Consider the following 25,306-nt stretch of genomic DNA (forward strand, 5'->3'; position numbering starts at 1 on the left):
CGTTCAAGCACCTGGGGTAGGAGGGTGGAGCTTTGAGTACTGTAGCCAATCCCGTTTCTGTATTTAATATAGGGGCGGGCCACACTCAAGTAGGCTACCTAAGCAAACCTTGTATGTACACTGCTACTTCTGGTATGTTGAATTTATATGTTTACTTAACATTACTAATACAACCTGAATTTCAAAGTTAGGAACATTTTAGCCTAATTTAAACCGTAAGCAGTTGCTGTACGAAATTGTTGCATGCATTGCATCATAATATGTTGGTGTCAGTAGCAAGCTTGATTTGTGAGCTAACGTTAGCTTAGCTATGTTATGCTAGCAGTTTGCGATTGAATTACTTTTTTTTCCTAAAGGTTTGTGGAGATGGCGTCGTTGGCAGCAATAGAGCCAGGGCTAACCCCAGGGACATTACTGAAAGAGGAATCCGTAGTACCAGTTTCTATATTCGCACCGGACTGTGGGGACGACCTTTCAGGGGGAGAGTGCTTCGAAGACGGAGAGAATGTTAACGGCGAGTCCGAGGATCATTTAGACTTTACTAGCAAGGTAGGCCCTGCTCTCGACTCAGCAAAAGCTAGCTACATGGCATATAAATGCGTGGATTTCAATTTGACCACAGCTTGAACAAAAATATGTTGCTATTTTTATGAAAGTGACAATTTTATAATAGCATTTAATTTGGTTGACGTATGACCGGACACGTATCATTTCGAGTGACCAGTACCCACCAAAACATGCAATGATGAATGAATGACACGTATATATGTGCCACTGTGTAGACACTACAGTTGGCGAAACAACCAAAGATGATTTGACCAGATTTAGGCCTGGGCAAGTCCAGTCCTCGGGAGCCTGATTTGGTGTCACTTTTCCCCCATCCCTAGCAAACACAGCTGATTTTAAACTCAGTTGCATTCTAAACTGAAGTTTAAACTGAGTCAGGCGTGTTAGCTGGGGCATTGTAACATCAACAAACGACCCAGGCCTAGCTTCTAGCTACTTGCTTCAATATTTGCATGCTGTCTGTCTGGCCGTTCTGACTTTGTTTTGTTAGTATTATTCTGCCCTGTCCTCTACTGGACATAAACTGTAATGTTACGTTTTTTTTATTTACGTTGTAAATTTAGATGCATCACCAAGTCCAGTTTACAATAAAATGTTATTGTTAACACATTTATCTAAGTTTCTGTCAATTTATCAAACAACCGTAACACCAGTGAATGAACCTAAAATATATATTTTCTCTCTTTCCTAGCTGACTCTGGTCAGCCCCACAGGAGAACAGTATGACTCGTTACTACGGCAACTCCGAGAGAGGATGGATGAAGGATGTGGGGAGACCATTTATGTTGTGGGAGTGGGCTCAGGTCAGAAGGGTCAACCTACTTTCCTACCTTATTTTCGGTCCATATACCTAAACCACACAACAGAACACATGGTCCTCATGTGTAAACATCTCCAATAAGAACCCAGATCTACGGTGACCCCCTTACAGAACACAGACCTGATGTCCCAGATCAGTTGTGCTTTTTGTCTGTTGTTTAAACACAAACAGATCTGGGACCAGTCAGACTAGTGTCAACCCCCAAAGCTGGGCACAGTGCGCAGGTTGACTAGGCTACTTGTATTGCCTGGGTTTATTTGGCATGCAGAATTACTTGTAGATCAATGACTGTCAACAGAGTTGGACCTACATGCAGTTCAACACTGAAAGAGAGGGTGCATCAGTTGTCACAATATAAGAGGTATTTTCGGATGGTAGAAAGAATGTATTATAACCAAAACATTTTTTTAATTGTTTTCTTGACTGATGCATGCTACATTTGGATCGGTCTGAGGTCCGTGGAGTGAGGCACTTGTATCTTAAGCATCGGTTCCCCATTCAAATGTTTATCAGTGAGTGTAACATCCTTAGCCAGTTTAGTCTGAAAAACACTAGCTAACATGTTTATCCTGATTTAACCCTTTTAATGGTCAGTTGGCAAAACGACAAGCCTCCACCTTCTCAGCTTCTGCTCCATTGTTCCTATAATTTGCCCAAACATTAATGGAACTACTATAGCTACATTAACTGATGTAAAGTACCCTGTAATTAAGGCCTTATGTCTGGGTAAAGCCACAAGCATGGGCGTTCTCAGAGTAATGGGCAGTGTGGTTAGTGTGCGGCTTTCTATCTCCTTACATCCTCTCTCCTGCTCCCCCCCCCTTCTCGATCAGACGGAGGTGACTATGGTCTGGACGAGGGGGACATGGAGGCGTCAGTGGCCACTGTTCAATCCCTGTGTGAGCAGATAGAGGCAGACATGATCCTGCTGAGAGAACGTAGTGACGCAGGGGGGAAAGTACGAGACTACCTCATCCGCCGACGGGTCGGAGAGGAGGACTTCCTGGAAGTGAGGTGAGGAGGGAGGGGGAGTACAAGACTACCTCATCCACCGACAAGTCGAGAATGGGATGCTGGGAGGGGGGGAGAGAGAGACATTCGTTAATTTATTATTAGGTCTTCTCAGAGGGAGAATGGGATGCTGGGAGGGGGGGAAGAGAGACATTCGTTAATTTATTATTAGGTCTTCTCAGAGGGAGAATGGGATGCTGGGAGGGGGGGGAAGAGAGACATTTGTTAATTTATTATTAGGTCTTCTCAGAGGGAGAATGGGATGCTGGGAGGGGGGGGAAGAGAGACATTCGTTAATTTATTACTAGGTCTTCTCAGAGGGAGAATGGGATGCTGGGAGGGGGGGGAAGAGAGACATTTGTTAATTTATTATTAGGTCTTCTCAGAGGGAGAATGGGATGCTGGGAGGGGGGGGAAGAGAGACATTTGTTAATTTATTATTAGGTCTTCTCAGAGGGAGAATGGGATGCTGGGAGGGGGGGGAAGAGAGACATTTGTTAATTTATTATTAGGTCTTCTCAGAGGGAGAATGGGATGCTGGGAGGGGGGGAGAGAGAGACATTCGTTAATTTATTATTAGGTCTTCTCAGAGGGAGAATGGGATGCTGGGAGGGGGGGAAGAGAGACATTCGTTAATTTATTATTAGGTCTTCTCAGAGGGAGAATGGGATGCTGGGAGGGGGGGGAAGAGAGACATTTGTTAATTTATTATTAGGTCTTCTCAGAGGGAGAATGGGATGCTGGGAGGGGGGGAGAGAGAGACATTCGTTAATTTATTATTAGGTCTTCTCAGAGGGAGAATGGGATGCTGGGAGGGGGGGGAGAGAGAGACATTCGTTAATTTATTATTAGGTCTTCTCAGAGGGAGAATGGGATGCTGGGAGGGGGGGGAAGAGAGACATTCGTTAATTTATTACTAGTTCTTCTCAGAGGGAGAATGGGATGCTGGGAGGGGGGTGAAGAGAGACATTCGTTAATTTATTACTAGTTCTTCTCAGAGGGAGAATGGGATGCTGGGAGGGGGTGAAGAGAGACATTCGTTAATTTATTATTAGGTCTTCTCAGAGGGAGAATGGGATGCTGGGAGGGGGTGAAGAGAGACATTCGTTAATTTATTATTAGGTCTTCTCAGAGGGAGAATGGGATGCTGGGAGGGGGTGAAGAGAGACATTCGTTAATTTATTATTAGGTCTTCTCAGAGGGAGAATGGGATGCTGGGAGGGGGGGAAGAGAGACATTCGTTAATTTATTATTAGGTCTTCTCAGAGGGAGAATGGGATGCTGGGAGGGGGGGGAAGAGAGACATTCGTTAATTTATTACTAGTTCTTCTCAGAGGGAGAATGGGATGCTGGGAGGGGGGGGAAGAGAGACATTTGTTAATTTATTACTAGTTCTTCTCAGAGGGAGAAGAAGTTGGTTTGCTTTCAGGATCAGTGTTCTGCAACATTTGGTGTTGCACATAACAGCTCTCTGTCCTTTAACTTCTCTCTCCCCTTCCCATACAGGGTGGCGGTGGTGGGTAACGTGGATGCCGGTAAGAGCACCCTGCTGGGGGTGTTGACCCACGGGGAGCTGGACAACGGCAGGGGGTTCGCCAGGCAGAAGCTCTTCCGACACAAACATGAGATGGAGAGCGGCAGGACCAGCAGTGTGGGGAATGACATCCTGGGCTTCGACCAGGAGGGACATGTAAGATAATGACTTGGTGTTGACTTAGGAGTCACTATGGACATTTAAGTTAGATAGGGATGACATGGGCAGGAGATGGAGAGTGACAGGACGAAGCTGACTTAGAGCCTGGTTCATCTTGACCCTAGCGTGTTGTCCAGCACTCTGATTTAAACCAACCTCTCTCTGTCTCTGCTCCTAGGTGGTGAATAAGCCAGACAATCACGGGGGCAGTCTGGACTGGACTAAGATCTGTGAGAGGTCCTCTAAGGTCATCACCTTTATAGATCTGGCCGGCCACGAGAAGTATCTGAAAACCACTGTGTTTGGAATGACCGGACACCTACCAGACTTCTGTATGCTCATGGTGAGAGATGGGGGTGGTGTGTTTGTTTTCGTTCACACATGGTCAGTTGCTTATCACCACAGACATTTACTGTGTCAGTGACTTTCTCTCGCTCACTCTTCTACATCTCTCTCTCCTTTCCTCTCTAGGTGGGCAGTAATGCAGGTATTGTAGGGATGACCAAGGAGCATCTAGGTTTGGCTCTAGCCCTGAATGTACCAGTCTTTGTAGTGGTGACCAAGATAGACATGTGTCCAGCCAACATCCTAGCAGGTGAGAGATGGACTGTGGAACATGGCCCTGTTCAAATCATTAAAACATGATAATTAATCATAGTGAAATGTAACTTCTTTTTTTTTTATTGGAAAAATCCAGGTAGTTCCTCCCCGTTAGTCTGTTTGGTTAACAAATGAACACAATGTGTGTTAATAATTGTGTGTGTGTTTTCCAGAGACACTGCATCTGTTACAGAGGTTACTGAAGTCCCCAGGATGTAGAAAGATCCCTGTACTGGTTCAAAACAAAGATGATGTTATCGTCACTGCATCCAACTTCAGCTCAGAGAGGTAAATACCAGTGAAGTAACACACAGTTTCCTTGTGGTGGTTTTGGTCCTTTTCCTGATTTCATCTGAACAGTTTGCCACATTGTGTGTAAAATGGCGCCGACAGGCATGGCACCTCTGTTCTAGCTCCTAAGCAAATGTGCAGTATTTTTGTTGGTGTGTGTGTGTGTTATTCCTTACATTATTGGCCCAGAACGTTTTTTGTGTTATTACACACAGCCAGAAAACTTTTGAATATCAGAGCGGCGGTAACTCACCAGCGACCCAAACAGAAATAAGACTTTTCTGAATTGCATCCTTTGTTTGCAACCCCCAAGGCAACTGAACGCATCCCAGAGGCTGCTCCAAAACACCACCGGGCAGAAGAGGTGTTTGGAGTGGACTTCTATATTCCGACTCGGGTGGCGTGCACACCTTCCACCGATTCCGAGTATATTACTCGCTAATGTTCAGTCCCTGGACAATAAAGTAGATGAGCTCAGGGACTGTAACATACTTTGTTTCACGGAATCGTGGCTCTCCAGATATACTGTCCCCGTCCATACAGCCAGCTGGGTTCTCAGTACATCGCACAGACGGGAATAAGGAACTCTCCTGGAAGAAGAAAGGCGGAGGTGTATGTTTCATGAGGAGGCGGTGAGGGCCCTGGCGGAGTGGTGCTAGGGAAATCACCTCAATGTCAACAAAACAAAGGAGCTGATCGTGGTCTTCAGGAGACAGGGAGCACACCTCCCATCCACATCAACAGGAACGCAGCGGAGAAGGCGAAAAGCTCTCCCTGCTCTCTGTCCTCGGTTCCTCAGCGTACCCATCACTGACAATCTGAAATGGTCCACCCACACAGATAGTGTGGTGAAGACAGCGCTTCTTCAACCTCAGGAGGCTGAAGAAATTTGGCTTGGTCCCTAAGAACCTCACAGTTGCACTGCCCGCAACCGCAGAGCTCTCCATAGCGTGGTGCGGTCTGCCCAACGCATCACCGGGGGAAGCACTGCCTGCTCTCAGGACACCTACAGCACCCGATGTCACAGGAAGGCCAAAAAGATCATCAAGGACAACAACCACCCCAGCCACTGCCTGTTCACTCCGCTATCATCCAGAAGACGAGGTCAGTACAGGTGCATCAAAGCTGGGACCAAGAGACTGAAACATCTATCTCAAGGCCATCAGACTGTTAAATAGCATCACTAGCTGGCCTCCACCCAGTGCCCTGTCCTGAACTTAGTCACTGTCACTAGCCGGCTACCACCTGGTTACTCAACCCTGCACCTTAAAGGCTGCTGCCCTATGTACATAGACATGGACCACTGGTCATGTTAATAATGTTTACATACTGTTGTACCCATTTCATATGTTAATATACTGTATTCTAGTTAATGCCACTCCGACATTGCTCGTCCTAATATTTATGTATTTCTTAATTCCATTTTATTTTGAGGTTTGTGTAATGTTGTGAATTGTTAGATATTACTGCACTGTTGGAGCTAGGAACACAAGCATTTCGCTACACCTGCAATAACATTTGCAAAACATTTTGTATGTGACCAATAACATTTGAATTGATTTATGGGTAACGTATGTCACCTTACTCCTCCACTCTTTCCTTCTTCGTCCCATCTTTGTCTTTCTTCCTTTCTCTTCTCCCTGCTTCCCTCTCCTCTCCCCTCTCTCTCTCTCTGTGTCTCTCCCTAGGATGTGTCCAATCTTCCAGGTCTCCAATGTAACAGGAGAGAACATGGACCTTCTGAAGATGTTCCTCAACCTACTGTCTTCTAAAACCTCCTATAGAGAAGATGAGCCTGCCGAGTTCCAGATCGATGACACCTACTCAGTACCGGTTAGTCCACACACACAACCATCAACACCACACACACACACACTCTAATCATTTAACAACCTGTGTTGTATTGACGTCTCCTTTCTCTCCTCAGGGTGTGGGCACAGTAGTATCCGGCACTACGTTACGTGGATTGATACGACTCAATGACACGCTGCTGCTCGGCCCAGACCCCCTGGGCAGTTTCCTCTCCATCGCTGTCAAATCTATCCACCGCAAGAGGATGCCAGTCAAAGAGGTCCGGGGGGGACAGACCGCCTCCTTCGCACTCAAAAAGGTGTGTTTTTAGGCATCTGACTGTAAGGCTACAACCACACAGGGACACAATAACACAGATGAAGTCGTACTTGCATTCATAAGTTGTCTGTTTTTGTGTGTCAAAAGATCAGCTCAAGTCAGCGACATTTGAATATGTAAAAAGATGGACAATTAGTTTTTTTTCTCCAGAAAATTCTCTGTCCATAATCCATCAATGGATGACTCCCATTGGAAAAATCCTCAATCGGCACATTTCTGACACAATGTCTGTCCTAATGTTTCTCTATCCTCTTCCCCTCTCCCACCCGGGCCCCTTTTTCATCCCGCTCTCTTTCTTCTCCTCCAGATCAAGCGTTCCTCCATCAGGAAGGGGATGGTGATGATCTCTCCCAGACTAACACCGCAGGCTACCTGGGAGTTCATGGCTGAGATACTGGTCCTGCACCACCCCACCACCATATCACCACGATACCAGGCTATGGGTGAGCGGCTTTCAAACGTGTGGGTGTGTTCGTGATCGCTTGTATACTGTGGCAATGCTCAATTTAGCATTAAAGTTTCAGCCATATTCATATTAGGTCTTTGTCCCCTACAATCACACAAAAATGAGACAATGGGACACGTCCACAGTTGCTATGCCACTGGTATGTCAATTTGTTATTTTTCCGACTTTCTCTCCCTCAGTGCACTGTGGCAGCATCAGACAGACAGCCACCATTCTGACCATGAACAGAGACTGTCTACGTACCGGGGACAAGGCCTCAGTCCACTTCAGATTCATCAAGACCCCTGAGTACCTCCACACAGACCAGAGACTGGTGTTCAGAGAGGGACGCACCAAGGCTGTGGGCACCATCACCAAGGTATGGGGTTATAACTAGTTGTAAGGGGTTATGAATGGTCATAAGTTTATAAAAGGTCATGGAGCATTAAACCCCTTTAGAGAAACATTTCACAATGTTACAATAACTCACTGTCTCTTCACCAGATTTGACCACACTCACATGGCAAGTGTTATAAGGGGTTATGAAGGGCTTGTACCGCTTTCTAAAGGGTCCCAGACTACCTCCTAACAAACTCCACCTGTACGTGTGTCTCTCCAGCTGCTCCAGTCAGTCACCAAGGCCCAGCAGGCCAAGATGCAGTCCACGAAGAAGGGCACCACGTCAGCCAATGAGGAGGCAGGATCCGCACCGCGGCCCGACAGCCCCAACGCAGGACAGCTACCGGTGAGCTACCGGGGTAGGGAGGGGCTTAGACTGAACAACTGGTGAAGAAAGGGACTACCCTGCGTTCATAACCAAGTGGGAAGGTGGTATTTACCACATACGACTGGGAAAAATCCACTTGAACGCCCCTCCTACTGGTAATTACTAGTGGGTAACTCATCTATCTTCCCTGAGCTCTGACTTCTCCCACATGCTGACCTCTGTCTTCGACTAAGGAAATTATCTATAATTAATTAATTATCTATAATCTTTAATTCATTATCTATAATCTAATATTTGTTTTTAATACTACTTGGTTTACAAGCAAGATTATGGTTGATGCAGCTTGTTGGCCATTAGCCAATCAGCTTTTCTCAACGAGTTCAAAGCACGTGAATGCATCCAAGTGGTATTTACGACTTCACAACTGGTAATTAACGCCTTCCCACTTGGTTATGAACGCAGCATTAGACATGGAGGAGGGGATTAGACAGAACACTTGGGTACAGCCACAACACAGGACAGCTACTGCAGAGCTACCGGGAGGCCGAGGCTTAGAACGAACACCTGGAGGAGGGAGGGGATTAGGTAGAGGGAGGGGCTTGGACAGAGATGTAATGAGTAGAGCTGACATGATTCCCAATTCTACATGACAGACAATCATCTGTTCTACACAAAATATTTCTAACTAAGGGAGGGGGTTAGAGAACATCCTGGAGTAAGAGGTAATATAATGACTTGCTAGAAGAGTAGGAGGAAAGTTAAACTCTACCCTGCTGCATTGTATGCTTTCATGTCTTTAGTGTTGTGTGTGTGTGCAGACCTGCCAACATACAGCATTTTGCGTACCAACTATGCAATTCTCTGTCCATGTACGAGATCCGAGTTAATAGTACACAGAAATGAATGGGGCCTGATTTTTATTTTTTTATTTAACATCTAAATAGATTCACTCAGTGGATGTAATTTCTAACGTCTTGATTCTCGAGCTGCACCACACAGACATGTATGGAGTTTGTGTCAACGGACATGGAGATTAATACATCATTATTGGACTACAGTTGAAGTCAGAAGTTTACATACACTTAGGTTGGAGTCATTAACTTGTTTTTCAACCACTCCACAAATTTCTTGTTAACAAACTAGTTTTGGCAAGTCGGTTAGGACATCTAATTTGTGCAGGACTCAATTTTTCCCAACAATTGTTTACAGACAGATTATTTCACTTATAATTCACTCAATGCCAGTGGGTCAGAAGTTTACATGCACTAGGTTGACTGTGCCTTTAAATAGCTTGGAAAATTCCAGAAAATGTCATGGCTTTAGAAGCTTCTGATAGGCTAATTGACATAATTTGAGTCAATTGGAGGTGTACCTGTGGATGTATTTCAAGGCCTACCTTCAAACTCAGTGCATCTTTGCTTGACATCATGGGAAAATCAAAAGAAATCAGCCAAGACCTCAGGAAAAAAAATGTGTAGACCTCCACAAGTCTGGTTCATCCTTGGGTGCAATTTCCAAATGCCTGGAGGTACCATGTTCATCTGTACAAACAATAGTGTTTATACTTGTGTACTATGGGACCACGCAGCTGTCATACTACGCAGGAAGGAGAAGCGTTCTGTCTCCTAGAGATGAACGTACTTTGGTGCGAAAAGTGCAAAGCAATCCCAGAACAACAGCAAAGGACCTTGTGAAGATGCTGGAGGAAACGAGTACAAAAGTATCTATATCCACAGTAAAACAATTCCTATATCGACATAACCTGAAAGGCCGCTCAGCAAAGAAGAAGCCACTGCTCCAAAACCGCCATAAAAAAGCCAGACTACGGTTTGCAACTGCACATGGGGACAAAGATCGTACTTTTTGGAGAAATGTCCTCTGATCTGTTGAAACAAACAAAAAAACAGTTTGGCCATAATGACCATCGTTATGTTTGTAGGGAAAAAGGGTGAGGTTTGCAAGCCGACGAACACCATCCCAACCGTGACGCACAGGGGTGTCAGCATCATGTTGTGGGGGTGCTTTGCTGCAGGGAGGCCTGGTGCACTTCCCAAAATAGATGGCATCATGAGGAAGGACAATTATGTGGATATATTGAAGCAACACCTCAAGACATCAGTCAGAAAGTTAAAGCTTGGTCGCAAATGGGTCTTCCAAATGGACAATGACCCCAAGCATACCTCCAAAGTTGTGGCAAAATGGCTTAAGGACAACAAAGTCAAGGTATTGGAGTGGCCATCACAAAGCCCTGACCTCAGTCCTATAGAAAATGTGTGGGAAAGCAAGGAGGCCTACAAACCTGACTCAGTTACTCCAGCTCTCAGGAGGAATGGGACAACATTCACCCAATTTATTGTGGGAAGCTTGTAGAAGGCGTCCCGAAAAGGTTTGAACCAAGTTAAACAATTTAAAGGCAATGCTACCAAATACTAATTGAGTGTCTGTAAACTACTGACCAAGTGATGAAATAAATAAAAGCGCTAAAATAAGTCCTGCCTCCCCAGCTCCTCGTTGGTTTATAGAAGCAGGTACCCACGTGCCATTTCCTCATTGGTTATACCCACGTGGGTGATTGAAAGACGAACTAACTAGCTAAATTGCCATCAATGTTTTAATGCTTATCGACCTGTTCCCAAATTAATGTAATTGGTTTAGAGTATTATTTTGGGGACGGGTCGATAAGCATTGATGGCAATTTAGCTAGCTAGCTTGCACTTGCTAGCTATTTTTGTCCTATTTAGCTAGCTTATTGTTGCTAGCTAATTTGTCTTGGGATATAAACATTGTTATTTTACCTGAAATGCCCAAGGCCCTCTACTCCACCAATTAATCCACACATAAAACAGTCTACCGAATCGCCTCCTTCCAGGCCTTTTCTTCTCTTGACTTTATATTGCGATTGTCAACTTTCATAAATTAGGTGCATTACCGGCACTGACCTCATTCGTCTTTCAGTCACCCGCGTGGGTATAACCAATGAGGAGTTGGCACGTGGGTAGCTGCTTCTATAAACCAATGAGGAAAGAGGAGATGGGAGAGGCAGGACTTGCAGCGCGATCTGCGTCAGAAACAGAACTGACTTCTATTTTAGCCCTTGACAACGCAGACGCTCGCGTGCAGTGTGGGTGCAATAATTGAATAAGTATGTCTAAATTTATTATGCAACGTGAACGGTGTAGTCAGCCAGTTAGATGCCATTTGCCATAAAGTCCAAAGAAGAAAAAGCCTGGAAGGAGGAGAGATGACTAGAAACGATTCAGTTGACTATTTTATGTGTGGATTAATTGTTGGAGTAGAGGACCTTGTGCATTTCAGGTAAATAACAACTAAACGTTTATATCCCAGGACAAATGAGCTAGCTACATTTCCATAAATGTTTAATGCTTTTCGACCTGTCCCCAAATTAATATAATTGGTTCGGCGTTTGTTTTAATATTTCAACCTGCCTTTGGTGTGGGGGGACAAAATCAATTTGCTCAGACATGCTGAGTGCCCTCGTTACCAATATGGTTTCAATGATTGCCAGAGGAACTGTTTGCCACAAAGAAGTCTACCCTGATGCCCTGCTGCGTAAAGCTAAATCTAACCCCAATTTGGCGCGTGCGTATGGTACTCTAAAATATGCCGTGCGCGTATGGTACTCGAAAAGTTGGACAGGGTTGGCGTGTGTGTCATAACAGCAGCTTTCTTCTCTTTTCCAATATGCTGGCTAATCTCTCTTCCGATGCCCCTCCATCTCGTTTCTCTCTCTCTTAATCCCGCGCTTTTGATTGTTCATCACCCTGTCTTTCGCAATCCCTATTTTTTTTTTTCCAAATGCCCTCTTTCCTTGACCCTCACACTCGTCTGCCAATATTCCTCTCTTCCGCTCTCAATTTTCATTCCACTTAAATCTTTTTTCCTCATCCCACTTTCGTTCACTCCTCTCCTCCATTATCGTCGGACCCATCACTCGTTCCTTTCATCTTTCCTGACCTCCGTCCATTAAACTTGTCTCCCCGTCCCCTCCTTAACACTTCCCCCACCCGTCACTCTTTCGTTCTCCTTCACCCTCTCCCTCCGTCTGTCTTGTTGGCTGTCTGCGTCAGACAGTGGGGGAGGAGGAGACGCTATGTAAAGACGGCAACAAAGAGAACCAGGTAAACGGAACGAGGGAAGGAAACACCAGCGCCATTTGTCTTAAAGAAGTACTGCCATGACTTTCATTTATCCCAACACTAAAGAGTGTTTTCCTGTGCAAGCCTGAACTTTGACTTCTAAAAGTACTAAAAAGGTTATTTACTTGAATGAAAACATTAAAATGACGTTTAGGCCTGAACTAATGTTGTGTAATAAAAAAACTATTTTCAATGAGAATTTGTCTATTCTCATTTTTAAAGTCAAATATTATCTAAAAGTTAGAGGTGGTTGTCAATTGTGTGCTTGGCTTAACATTTAGTAACACTTGTTCTGTTGTGACTGTTCTCCTCCAGCCCAAGTCAGGAGGTGGAGGCAGGAGGAGAGGGGGTCAGAGACACCGAGGAAAAGCCCTGAACAGCACAGCATCACCAACATCACAACACACACCAGCTGCAGCAGGAGTGGGCACCACTGCCTAACCCCTCCACCATGTCCTCTCCTTCCTCTCTCTATACTCACCTCTACATCCTCCTCCTCTACATCTTGTTTTGTAATCATTCTTCTTCCAATTGGGGGAGAAGGAATGAATGTAGCAAAGAAAAGGAGGACTAGAAGTGAAACATGCATTAATCCTAAATGATACAGCTTAACATGTACATCCTAGTTAGATCACCATTACAGAGTAGTTCTAGAACATCGTTAAATGTCACTATGGCAACTAACGACTGAACTGGCCCCTGGAATATAGCAGAAAGAAACTGTTTATTCAATCTAACAGACACGGTGTAGTAATAGAAACAAACAAGGTTTAGTTTTTATTACAGATTCATTATGTAGACAGGAACGAAATGGTGTTGTTCAGGCACACAGATCTAACTGTTGTCTTAAGGGGTCGTCATCCAGTCTAATAATAACTGACTCAAGATTCAATCTAACAGGAAATAAATGGCGTAGGTCACAAGGTTTAGATGAAATCTAACAGACCGGACCTGGCATAGGAGTCTCGTGGTTTAGATTTGTTATTCGATTCATTATTATTTAGACACAAGGTTTCCACTCAATCTAATAGAACAGGATACAGTGGGGGGGAAAGTATTTGATCCCCTGCTGATTTTGTACGTTTGCCCACTGACAAAGAAATGATCAGTCTATCATTTTAATAGTAGGTTTATTTGAACAGTGAGAGACAGAATACCAACAAAAAAAATCCAGAAAAACGCATGTCAAAAATGTTATAATGATTTGCATTTAATGAGGGAAATAAGTATTTGACCCCTCTGCAAAACATGACTTAGTACTTGGTGGCAAAACCCTTGTTGGCAATCACAGAGGTCAGACGTTTCTTGTAGTTGGCCACCAGGTTTGCACACATCTCAGGAGGGATTTTGTCCCACTCCTCTTTGCAGATCTTCTCCAAGTCATTAAGGTTTCGAGGCTGACGTTTGGCGACTCAAACCTTCAGCTCCCTCCACAGATTTTCTATGGGATTAAGGTCTGGAGACTGGCCAGGCTACTCCAGGACCTTAATGTGCTTCTTCTTGAGCCACTCCTTTGTTGCCTTGGCCGTGTGTTTTGGGTCATTGTCATGCTGGAATACCCATTTTCAATGCCCAGGCTGAGGGAAGGAGGTTCTCACCCAAGATTTGACAGTACATTGCCCTGTCAAATGATGCGGTGAAGTTGTCCTGTCCCCTTAGCAGAAAAACACCCCCAAAACATAATGTTTCCACCTCCATGTTAGACGGTGGAGATGGTGTTCTTGTGGTCATAGTCAGTTTTGGCCATGGTGGAGAGTTTGGATTCTGATTGATTGCTTCTGTGGACCGGTCTTTTTTACTGCTGCGGTTAGGAGCACTCCCTTTAAGAGTGTGCTCCTAATCTCAGCTCGTTACCTGTATAAAAGACGCCTGGGAGCCAGAAATCTTTCTGATTGAGAGGAGGTCAAATACTTATTTCCCTCATTAAAATGCAAATCAATTTATAACATTTTTGACATGCGTTTTTCTCGATTTATTTTTGTTATTCTGTCTCTCGCTGTTCAAATAAACCTACCATTAAAATTATAGACTGATCCTTTCTTTATCAGTGGGAAACGTACAAAATCAGCAGGGGATCAAAAACCTCCCCCCCCCCCCCCCCCCCCCACTGTAGGTGTAGTTCAGACATGGGATAGGCCTACCTAACCAACCCCAAGGACAATGTTCACTAGGCTCATACACTGCCCTCTGACTATACATAACAGTGGTTCTCAAACATTTGAATCAGGACTCACTGTAGGTCACGTTTTGTTTTATTTTTGCCCTGTCTGTATTTTAATAGGAAAAACGACTAATTTGGGCCTTGGAAAACCTGCTATACAGAACCAATGATTTAGATATGTGTGCCTTTTCATGTCTGCCCCCCAAAAAAGCATTGAGTAGAAACTATGAAGGCTGTGTGTTTTTAAAATAATGGATTTTGCTCTTGGAGAAATTAAGTGAGCTACATTGTTCAAATGGATGCAAAGTTTGTTCAAAGTTCTGTTCATCTTTTGCAGTCAGAAATGTTGACGTGTAACTGAAAAAGACAGACAGCATATCTGTTCTATAATTAATTTCAATAGATTTGGGAATCGTTGCTCAGCTACCCATGTAGCGTGTTCTGTGTTGGATTATTTATTTGGCTTTCATAGATGAAAGGGTTTGGAAAATCCAAGAAGGCTAATATGGCTTAAAAGTATTTCAGGAGGATTTAGAAGTTTTCCATGTTATCCTCAATACCCTCTCAAGGACATTGTTTGAGCCCAAAAATGCAGGCGGAATAGTAGTTTTAAGATTTGTTGTTTTTATTCAGTTTCTAGTCATGCACACCTTCTATAAGATTTGTTGGAGGAATTAGGGTTTTTGGGATTGAAGGTTTAGGTTAAGCCATTTCCATACTTGATATGATTTCAAATAAAAAAAATCTAAGCTTTGATATGGTTTTATCAGGTGGTGTGAGCATTTTTATTTTGGGTTTGTATTGGGACAGGTTTCAGTGGTGGAAGGCTTGAATTGGTTGTTACCACCAGGTAGAAGTTATACTTTAGTACAGATCTAGGATCGGTTTATCCAGCCACAGATGTTATCCTGAAGTATTAGAGGTGGAAACAACTGACCTTAGATCAGGTCTAAAGGTAACCTAATTTTATTTCTTATTCTTTGCTTTTATGATGGATGTTGATCTCAGTACATTCAACAACCTTTTTTTTTTTTTTTTTCATATTTTATTTTTTAGCTAATATTAGTGTATACATTTATTTTTGAATGGACTGAGCAACACATTTTTGTGTATGCATCTTATGTACAAAAAGGAAAGTTGCGCCGAAAGAAAAAGAAAGCCGTTTAACTTAACACAGTGGTGCCAGTTTGTTGTAAATCCTTTTAAATAAAGCTGTTTCAGAGTATCAACATGTTGTCTGGTCATATTTTGTCAATACTGGGCCTTCCAGGGAGTGTGTATCACCTGGCTGCCAGCACTTCTATAAGGGACCAGTTCACATTCCGATGCTAATGCTGTTCTAGGATCAGGTCTCCCCCTTTCCATGTAATCTTAATGATTGTGCTCTAAAAGGCAAACAGATCTTAGATAGTGGTCTATGCTGAGGCCTTGGTTTACAGAAAGCACTGAGAGAGTTGTAAGGTTGAGTGACGAGGGTTACTTTTCCTTTATAGGAAGGACAGAGAAACCGCTGACTTCAGTCGTGAGTTTTGCAGGTGTGGAAGTACACTGCATACAGATAGTCAATCACTAACACACACACACACACACACTTCAGTTGTATTTGAAACAGTGATAACAAGGGGATATGGCTTTGATATGATTAAGGAGTTTATTCAGGCCACTGCAGATTTATTGTCTTCACATCAAATGCTTTATGAAGCCAATAATAACCGAACCGGATGCAGCCAGAAATTGCTGTCCAAGTTTGAGTAAATGGGAGGCCTTTTCAAATAATGCTGTCGCACAGTAAGGTGAGTAGGAGCGAGAGGTGGCGTGAGAGTACTGAAACACACACCACGACCTTGAAGCGCCCGCTCGCTGCTGCGTTCATCAAATCACTCATCGATCCATGGCTTTGCATTAAAAATAGATTTTCCATTTCATACTGGAGTGGTGAAAGCTGAGCTTTGAAAACAGGGTAAGAGGTTCACTATGAAAAATCTATTATTGACCTGCTACTCTGAAACAAACGTTCAAGAGAGAATTCCAGGACCACGGAGCTAAGTAACTAAAACTATTTCTACCATGACCTGTTCTCATTTTTGGTACTGTTAAAAGCAAATGAGAGTGGGACCGTAATTGATATTTATTTACCAACCTGACTAAAAAAGAACAGAGATAAAATGGTATTTTACCCAATATGACCTTATAAATCAGTGTATACCAGTGTTTAAGCCTACGCAAGGTCAATGACGACCAGCTAACAGCGCTGTAGAGATCACAATGATGTGTTAGACATCTTTGATTTGTAATGAACCTGAGGGCTGCATGATACACTGAATCAAGTGCTCTCAGGGTAGTGGTTGTGCCCTGCATATATATATATATATATATATATATATATATATATATATACTGCTCAAAAAAATAAAGGGAACACTTAAACAACACAATGTAACTCCAAGTCAATCACACTTCTGTGAAATCAAACTGTCCACTTAGAAAGCAACACTGATTGACAATAAATTTCACATGCTGTTGTGCAAATGGAATAGACAACAGGTGGAAATTATAGGCAATTAGCAAGACACCCCCAATAAAGGAGTGGTTCAGCAGGGGGTACCACAGACCACTTCTCAGTTCTTATGCTTCCTGGCTGATGTTTTGGTCACTTTTGAATGCTGGCGGTGCTTTCACTCTAGTGGTAGCATGAGACGGAGTCTACAACCCACACAAGTGGCTCAGATAGTACAGCTCATCCAGGATGGCACATCAATGCGAGCTGTGGCAAGAAGGTTTGCTGTGTCTGTCAGCGTAGTGTCCAGAGCATGGAGGCGCTACCAGGAGACAGGCCAGTACATCAGGAGACGTGGAGGAGGCCGTAGGAGGGCAACAACCCAGCAGCAGGACCGCTACCTCCGCCTTTGTGCAAGGAGGAGCAGGAGGAGCACTGCCAGAGCCCTGCAAAATGACCTCCAGCAGGCCACAAACGTGCATGTGTCTGCTCAAACGGTCAGAAACAGACTCCATGAGGGTGGTATGAGGGTCCGACGTCCACAGGTTGGGGTTTTGCTTACAGCCCAACACCGTGCAGGACGTTTGGCATTTGCCAGAAAACACCAAGATTGGCAAATTCGCCACTGGCGCCCTGTGCTCTTCACAGATGAAGCAGGTTCACACTGAGCACATGTGACAGACGTGACAGAGTCTGGAGACGCCGTGGAGAACGTTCTGCTGCCTGCAACATCCTCCAGCATGACCGGTTTGGCGGTGGGTCAGTCATGGTGTGGGGTGGCATTTCTTTGGGGGGCCGCACAGCCCTCCATATGCTCGCCAGAGGTAGCCTGACTGCCATTAGGTACCGAGATGAGATCCTCAGACCCCTTGTGAGACCATATGCTTGTGCGGTTGGCCCTGGGTTCCTCCTAATGCAAGACAATGCTAGACCTCATGTGGCTGGAGTGTGTCAGCAGTTCCTGCAAGAGGAAGGCATTGATGCTATGGACTGGCCCGCCCGTTCCCCAGACCTGAATCCAATTGAGCACATCTGGGACATCATGTCTCGCTCCATCCGCCAACGCCACGTTGCACCACAGATTGTCCAGGAGTTGGCGTATGCTTTAGTCCAGGTCTGGGAGGAGATCCCTCAGGAGACCATCCGCCACCTCATCAGGAGCATGCCCAGGCGTTGTAGGGAGGTCATACAGGCACGTGGAGGCCACACACACTACTGAGCCTCATTTTGACTTGTTTTAAGGACATTACTTCAAAGTTGGATCAGCCTGTAGTGTGGTTTTCCACTTTAATTTTGAGTGTGACTCCAAATCCAGACCTCCATGGGTTGATAAATTGGATTTCCATTGATTATTTTTGTGGGATTTTGTTGTCAGCACATTCAACTATGTAAAGAAAAAAGTATTTAATAAGATTATTTATTTCATTCAGATCTAGGATGTGTTGTTTAAGTGTTCCCTTTATTTTTTTGAGCAGTGTATATGTATGTGTATATATATATATATAACATTACTAAAATCTAAAACCGCCAGTAATGTACATCGTACCAGCTCCTTCCTGGCCTCAAAAGAAAAACAAGCCTTATGCCGGTAATAAAAACCTATTTTCAGCTTGAGCTTCCTTATCAAGTTCTCTACATGCACAGTGAAGCTCAGCTTGTCATCAACCCACACACCCAAATATTTATACACTTTAACTTGCTCTATAGTATGTCCAGCCAATGTAGCGCTGACATGATTAGTAACATGCCTGACATTTGAAAATGCCATGCATTTTGTTTTACCTGAATTTAGAACCAGCTTTAAATCATATAGATTCTATTGTATGATATTAAATGCTCTTTGGGCATTTTCAAAAGCTAAAGATAAACTACCACCACTTGAATAAAGAACAGTATCATCTGCATAAAAATGAACATCTGCTGTTTCAATAAGATCCCCAATGTTGTTGATATCCAAAATGAACAACAGTGGGCCCAAAATAGAACCCTGAGCACACCTCTATGGACTCAGATTTACAACCATCCTCCATTACACATTGTGTACGATTTGATAGGTCATTTAATTGGTATGTCAAATTGTATGTTCCTTTTGATGGCATAATAGAATTCCCTTCTTGCCTTGTCTCTCAGATTGTTCACCTCTTGTGTAGGTTACCTGTGGTGCTGATGTTTAGGCCAAGGTATGTATAGTTTTGTGTGTGCTCTAGGGAAGCGGTGTCTAGAGGGAATTTGTATTTGTGGTCCTGGCGACTGAACCTTTTTTCAAACACCATTATTTTGGTCTTACTGAGAGTTACTGTCAGGGCCCAGGTCTGGCAGAATCTGTGCAGAAGATCTAGGCCCTCCTTGGTTGGTGACAGAAGCACCAGATCATCAGCAAACAGCAGACATTTGACTTCAGATTCTAGTAGGGGGAGGCAGGGTGCTGCAGACTGTTCTAGTGCCCTCGCCAATTCATTGATATATATGTTGAAGAGGGTGTGGCTTAAGCTTAATCCCTGTCTCACCCCACGGCCCTGTGGGAAGAAATGTCTTTGTTTTGGGCCCTTTTTTAACCACACACGTGTTGTTTGTGTACATGGATTTTATAATGTTGTATGTTTTTCCCCCAACACCACTTCCCATCAATTTGTTTAGCAGACCCTCATGCCAAATTGAGACAAAGGCTTTTTTGAAATCAACAAAGCGTTTGAAGACTTTGCCTTTGTTTTGGTTTGTTTGTTTGTCAATTAGAGTGTGCAGGGTGAATATTTGGTCTGTTGTACGATAATTTGGTAAAAAGACGATTTTACATTTGCTTAGTACATTATTTTCACTGAGGAAATGTACAAGTCTGCTGTTAATGATAATGCAGAGGATTTTCCCAAGGTTGCTGTTGACACATATCCCACGGTAGTTATTAGGGTCAAATTTGTCTCCACTTTTGTAGATTGGTGTCACACCCTGGCCATAGAGAGGTTTTTGTTCTCTATTTTGGTTAGGCCAGGGTGTGACTTGGGTGGGCATTCTATGTCCTTTTTTCTATGTTTTGTATTTCTTTGTTTTGGCCGGGTATGGTTCTCAATCAGGGACAGCTGTATATCGTTGTCTCTGATTGGGAGCCATACTTAGGCAGCCTGTTTTCCTTTGGGTTTTGTCAGGGGCGAAAATCTGATATCAACTTTGGGGGGGACAATTACATGAAATTTTCTCAAGAGCAATTCCTGAGGGGGACACCAAAAGTAGTGCTGTAACACATATCCTACATTGTAATATGGTAAATGTATATTGAGGAACCAAAGAAATAAGGTGTTTGCCGTACTCCTAACTACCGGTACCCAAAACTACACAACTACTCACAACAGCAATACCATTGCCTTTAACAAATCTTAGTTCAGTCACCAGTTTAAGTTGAGAGTGGGGGTATCCATGGCATTTTCCAATAATGTTCCTATTTTACAAGTAAAAAAAATTGAGAACCTTTCATAATGTTGCCAAACAAAGACTCAACAAACTTACCTGAGACTCCCTGTCTCTGCCAGTCTGTCCCTGCATATCTGTCCCCAACTCTGCTGTCTGTGTGCCATCTGTTGCCTGCTCTGCCTAATGACATCATTGTGAAACATTTCCATTAGAATTTCATTTCTTTCTTATGAACATTTTATCAACTAGTCTTTGAGATATTAGGCTACTAGGGTTCTTACTTTGCGTTTTGGTGTACTGAAAAATACTCTGATGTCCGTCTTTTATTTTTCTGCCATTTTTCTACCTGGCTGGCTGGCTACACACACACACAGTGTGTAGGTTATTTACAGTAGGAGATGGGCTTCTATCATCTTATCTTTTATCATTCTATTTGGGCTTCGATCTAAAAGGTAGCTAGCAAATGTGAAACGGATTAAAATGACAAGAGTTGACAGCTGTATGAGTTCACCATTTACACAACATATGCTGCAACCTTTTGTAATTTTAATAGTTTGTTTCATATTGGCTGGCTTCCAACAATAGCTGAATTTGCAAAGCTAGCGAGCACCAATTCAGTTTCAGTGGTGTTTGCTATAATCTTTGCTACCCGGGTTAAATAAAATAAATAAATAAAAGTTCCCTTGCGACAATTTAGCTTTTGCAACGAGACCATTAAATATATTTAAGACAATGGTAGAAGAGAGTGTAGTTCTGTTCAGTTTGGACTTCAGTTTATCGCTAACCTTATCACAGGGACTTTGAAGCACTAACTTACATCATCTGCATGCTGATCTCGGAATAAATTGACGATAGCAAAGATTCCATCTTTGACGAGGCCACATAAATGGAATAGGTACTAGCTAGCTTAATAGTTCATATTTGCGCGCTAGCTCTGCATATTCAGCTAGTGTGTGTGCGCGATTGACTGGATTAACCTCACGTCAGTTACGTTCATTGAGTGCCTTTCAGACAGTGGCTACGACCCCTCTGTTACCTTGCCAGTGGATCAAACCATTGTGAGGAAAAGGGTGGGGGGGGTCGCAATCTTTTGAAACTTAAAAACGCGCTATTAAGTGTCTACAATCAGCACAATTGCTTTCATTGCGTATTATTAATATTATTTAAATTACATAGTTATGTTTCAGTGATATATTGGGGGGGACAAATCATATTTTTCCCAGGATGGGGGGGTCGTGTCCCCCCCGTCCCCCCCGCGATTTCCGCCCCTGGGTTTTGTGGGTGGTTACTTTCTGTTTTGTTGAACCTGACGGAACTGTTGGTCGTTTTGTTTAAAGTGTTCTCAGTAAATAAATGAATGATGAGCACTCACCACGCTGCGCCTTGGTCTACTCCTTGCAACGGCCGTTACAATTGGCATGATCATTCCGTGGTTCCAAATATTGGGGACGATGCCAGAGCTAAGGATGATGTTAAAGAGTTTTAGTATAGCTAATTGGAATTTGTTGTCTGTATATTTGATCATTTCATTGAGGATACCATCAACACCACAGGCCTTTTTGGGTTGGAGGGTTTTTATTTTGTACTGTAGTTCATTCAAGGTAATTGGAGAATCCAGTGGGTTCTGGTAGTCTTTAATAGGTGATTCTAAGATTTGTATTTGATCATGTATATGTTTCTACTGTTTGTTCTTTGTTATAGAGCCAAAAAGATTGGAGAAGTGGTTTACCCATACATCTCCATTTTGGATAGATAATTCTTCGTGTTGTTTGTTTAGTGTTTTCCAATTTTCCCAGAAGTGGTTAGAGTCTACGGATTCTTCAATTACATTGAGCTGATTTCTGACGGGCTGTTCTTCTTTTTCCGTTGTGTATTTCTGTATTGTTTTAGTGATTCACCATTGTGAAGGCGTAGACTCAGATTTTCTGGGTCTCTATGTTCTTGGTTGGACAGGTTTCTCAATTTATTTTTTAGGTTTTTGCATTCTTCATCAAAACATTTGTCATTGTTGTTCATTTTCTTCAGTTTTCTGTTTGACATTTTTAGATTTGATAGGGAAGCTGAGGTCAAATATACTGTTAAGATTTTCTACTGCCAAGTTTACACCTTCACTATTACAGTGGAACGTTTTGTTCTGGAAGTTGTTTAAAGGGGATTGAATTTGTTGTAGCCTAATTGTTTTTTGGTAGGTTTCCACCCTACATTCCAGCTATAGCATTTCTTAATATTACTCAGTTGCTTTGGCTTTGATGCCTCATGATTGAGTATTGCTCTGTTCAAGTAGACTGTGATTTTGCTGTGGTCTGACTGTGAACACTCTGAGAGACTCTGGGTTGAGGTCAGTGATAAAGTAGTCTCCAGTACTACTGCCAAGAGATGAGCTATAGGTGTACCTACCATAGGAGTCTTATCAAAGCCTACCATTGACTATGTACATAGCTGCAGGAGTTGTGACCTGTTTTTGTTGGTTATGTTGTCATAGTTGTGGCTAGGGGGGAATATGGTGGAGGGAATGCTGTCATCTCCAGACAGGTGTTTGTCCCCCTGTGTGCTGAGGGTGTCAGGTTTTTGTCCGGTTCTGGCATTTAGGTCACCACAGACTCGTACATGTCCCTGGGCCTGGAAATGATTGATTTCCCCCTCTAGGATGGAGAAGCTGTCTTCATTAAAGTATGGGGATTCTAGTGGGAGGATATAGGTAGCACACAGGAGGACATTTTTCTCTGTTATGATCATTTCCTTTTGAATTTCTAGCCAAATGTAAAATGTTCCTGTTTTGATTAATTTATCAAATGAAATTGTATTAGTCATATGCACCGAATAGAACCGGTGTAGACCTTAGTGAAATTCTTACTTACTAGCCCCTAAAAAATACGCATAAGATTAAGAGAAGTCATTAAAGAGCAGCAGTAAAAAATAACAATAAATACAGGGGGGTGCCGGTTAGTTGAGGTAGTATGTACATGTAGGTAGAGTTATTAAAGTGACTATGCACAAATGACAACAGAGAGGGGAGGGGCAATGTGAATAGTCTGGGTAGCCATTTGACTAGATGTTCAGGAGTCTTATGGCTTGGGGCTAGAAGCTGTTTAGAAGCTTGGACCTAGACTTGGCACTCCAGTACCGCTTGCCGTGCAGTAGCAGAGAGAACAGTCTATGACTAGGGTGGATGGAGTCTTTGACAATTTTTAGGGCCTTCCTCTGACACCGCCTGGTATAGAGCTCCTGGATGGCAGGCAGCTTGGCCCCAGTGATGTACTGGGCCGTACGCACTACTCTCTGTAGTGCCTTGTGGTCGGAGGGCTAGCAATTGCCATACCAGGGAGTGGTGCAATCAGTCAGGATGCTCTCGATGGTGCAGCTGTAGAACGTTTTGAGGATCTGAGGACCCATGCCAAATCTTTTCAGTCTCCTGGGGGGAATAGGTTTTGTCGTGCCCGCTTCACGACTATGGAGCGGCGTTTGGGTCTTAAAGCACGTGGTCAAAACGCGATCTTATTAATGCTACTTGTGTAAACAGGTGCACGCGTTAAATTAACGTCTTCACGCACTACATTAACGCCTACACGCGTCAAATAAGCACGTGCAAATGTGCTTGCAGGCGGTTCAACATGTGCTAAATAAATGGCTGCAAGCGGTCCTGCACACTTCAAGTTAACGCCTACAGCTGCTAAATATACACCTACACACGCTAACTTAACGTGTTCCTTAATAAGCTAATTTTACTAGCCAATTTCCATAGCTCCTCCTTTCAACCAGATTTCACAGTTTGAAGGAACTTCCTTTTCCACTGCAAGCAGAGTTTGAACCTTTACAAGATAAAGGTTTTGTCTTTGAAATTTGTTACTGAATCGTAAAGTTTATCAGCTAGTTTACAGTGGAAGGATCTGTTTCTCATCACTGGCTATAAAATTCAGCTAACATTAATCTAGCACCAGGATCAGCAGTGCTTAACATAAACTAAGTCAGATATTTTGCTAGCTAATTTAGCTAACGTCGGTAGCCTCGATTCCCGGCTATATTATATCATATCTTTAGCCTCAAATTTTGCCCGGTCATACTGCTAGCCGCAGTGAACGGTACCGTCTTGTGTTTTATTAAAAGCCCTGCTGAAAAACATGTAAACTATTGTTGATGATTAGTTATTTGAGGAGGAGACAAGTCAAGACGCTGGACCGGGTGATTCAGTTTATAGTAAGGCAGTTTATTATGAGACAAAGATATTTGGCAAAGCGTGCACGGACTCCTTCGTTTAGCTCATAGGGAACTAGCAGAAGAGAGCCCCGAAACATAGTATACATCCAATTTATACAATGAAATAACAGTGTGTTGACGTTGAGTCTAGTAGGTCCGCTCTCCTGACTGGTCGATGAGTGGAGGGACGGTCCACTCTCCAGGTGGTGTCGACTTCCCATTGGCCCTTGGCAGTGTCCTTTGTCCTCGGAGTCCAACACACCTAAGTGTGTGTGTGTGTGTGTGTGTGTGTATTTCTGGTAATTCGTGTCTGGGTGCTTGCGATATTCATGTAATGTTGTTCTTTACACCAGTGGTCAGTTCGTGTGGCTAGGGCTTAAGTCAGCCATCTGTCTCTGGGTGTGGTCGTGATTGGTATCAGTTGGTCGCTCAATATGTCTCTGGAATTTTGTTGTGTGCTGTTGTGAAACATGTTGTGCAAATGCCCTCCTTATATATCATTAGGTAAAACGTTAGATTATCTTTATTACACTATAACAGCCACGGAAAGACATTGGACTGTGTTAATACTATCAAGGTAAATTAACTTACATACTAGCAAGATTGTTGCT

The 25,306-nt window shown here is 43.4% G+C and overlaps 1 protein-coding gene across 1 annotated transcript; it reads left to right on the forward strand.

The window, feature by feature from the left end:
* Nucleotides 1-60: 60 nt before the first annotated feature.
* Nucleotides 61-15,831, forward strand: LOC106564425 (GTP-binding protein 1). Its single transcript, XM_045691003.2, has 14 exons — nt 61-132; nt 357-549; nt 1,259-1,370; nt 2,221-2,401; nt 3,905-4,088; nt 4,270-4,434; nt 4,563-4,686; nt 4,865-4,979; nt 6,671-6,815; nt 6,910-7,092; nt 7,420-7,555; nt 7,758-7,936; nt 8,177-8,302; nt 12,757-15,831. The coding sequence occupies exons 2-14, from the start codon at nt 367-369 to the stop codon at nt 12,880-12,882; spliced, it is 1,959 nt and encodes a 652-aa protein (XP_045546959.1). The 5' UTR covers nt 61-132; nt 357-366; the 3' UTR covers nt 12,883-15,831.
* The last annotated feature ends 9,475 nt before the right edge of the window (nt 15,832-25,306 follow it).

Source organism: Salmo salar, chromosome 12 (assembly GCF_965601325.2).
Source record: "Salmo salar chromosome 12, fSalSal1, whole genome shotgun sequence".
Taxonomy (NCBI): domain Eukaryota; kingdom Metazoa; phylum Chordata; class Actinopteri; order Salmoniformes; family Salmonidae; genus Salmo; species Salmo salar.

Excerpts from the sequence above, each read along its gene's own strand:
- LOC106564425 (XM_045691003.2), top strand. The coding sequence starts at position 367 with ATGGCGTCGTTGGCAGCAATAGAGCCAGGGCTAACCCCAGGGACATTA. Across the intron at positions 4,687-4,864 it reads TCCAGCCAACATCCTAGCAG|AGACACTGCATCTGTTACAG; the intron begins GTGAGAGATGGA and ends TGTGTTTTCCAG. Across the intron at positions 8,303-12,756 it reads CCAACGCAGGACAGCTACCG|CCCAAGTCAGGAGGTGGAGG; the intron begins GTGAGCTACCGG and ends GTTCTCCTCCAG.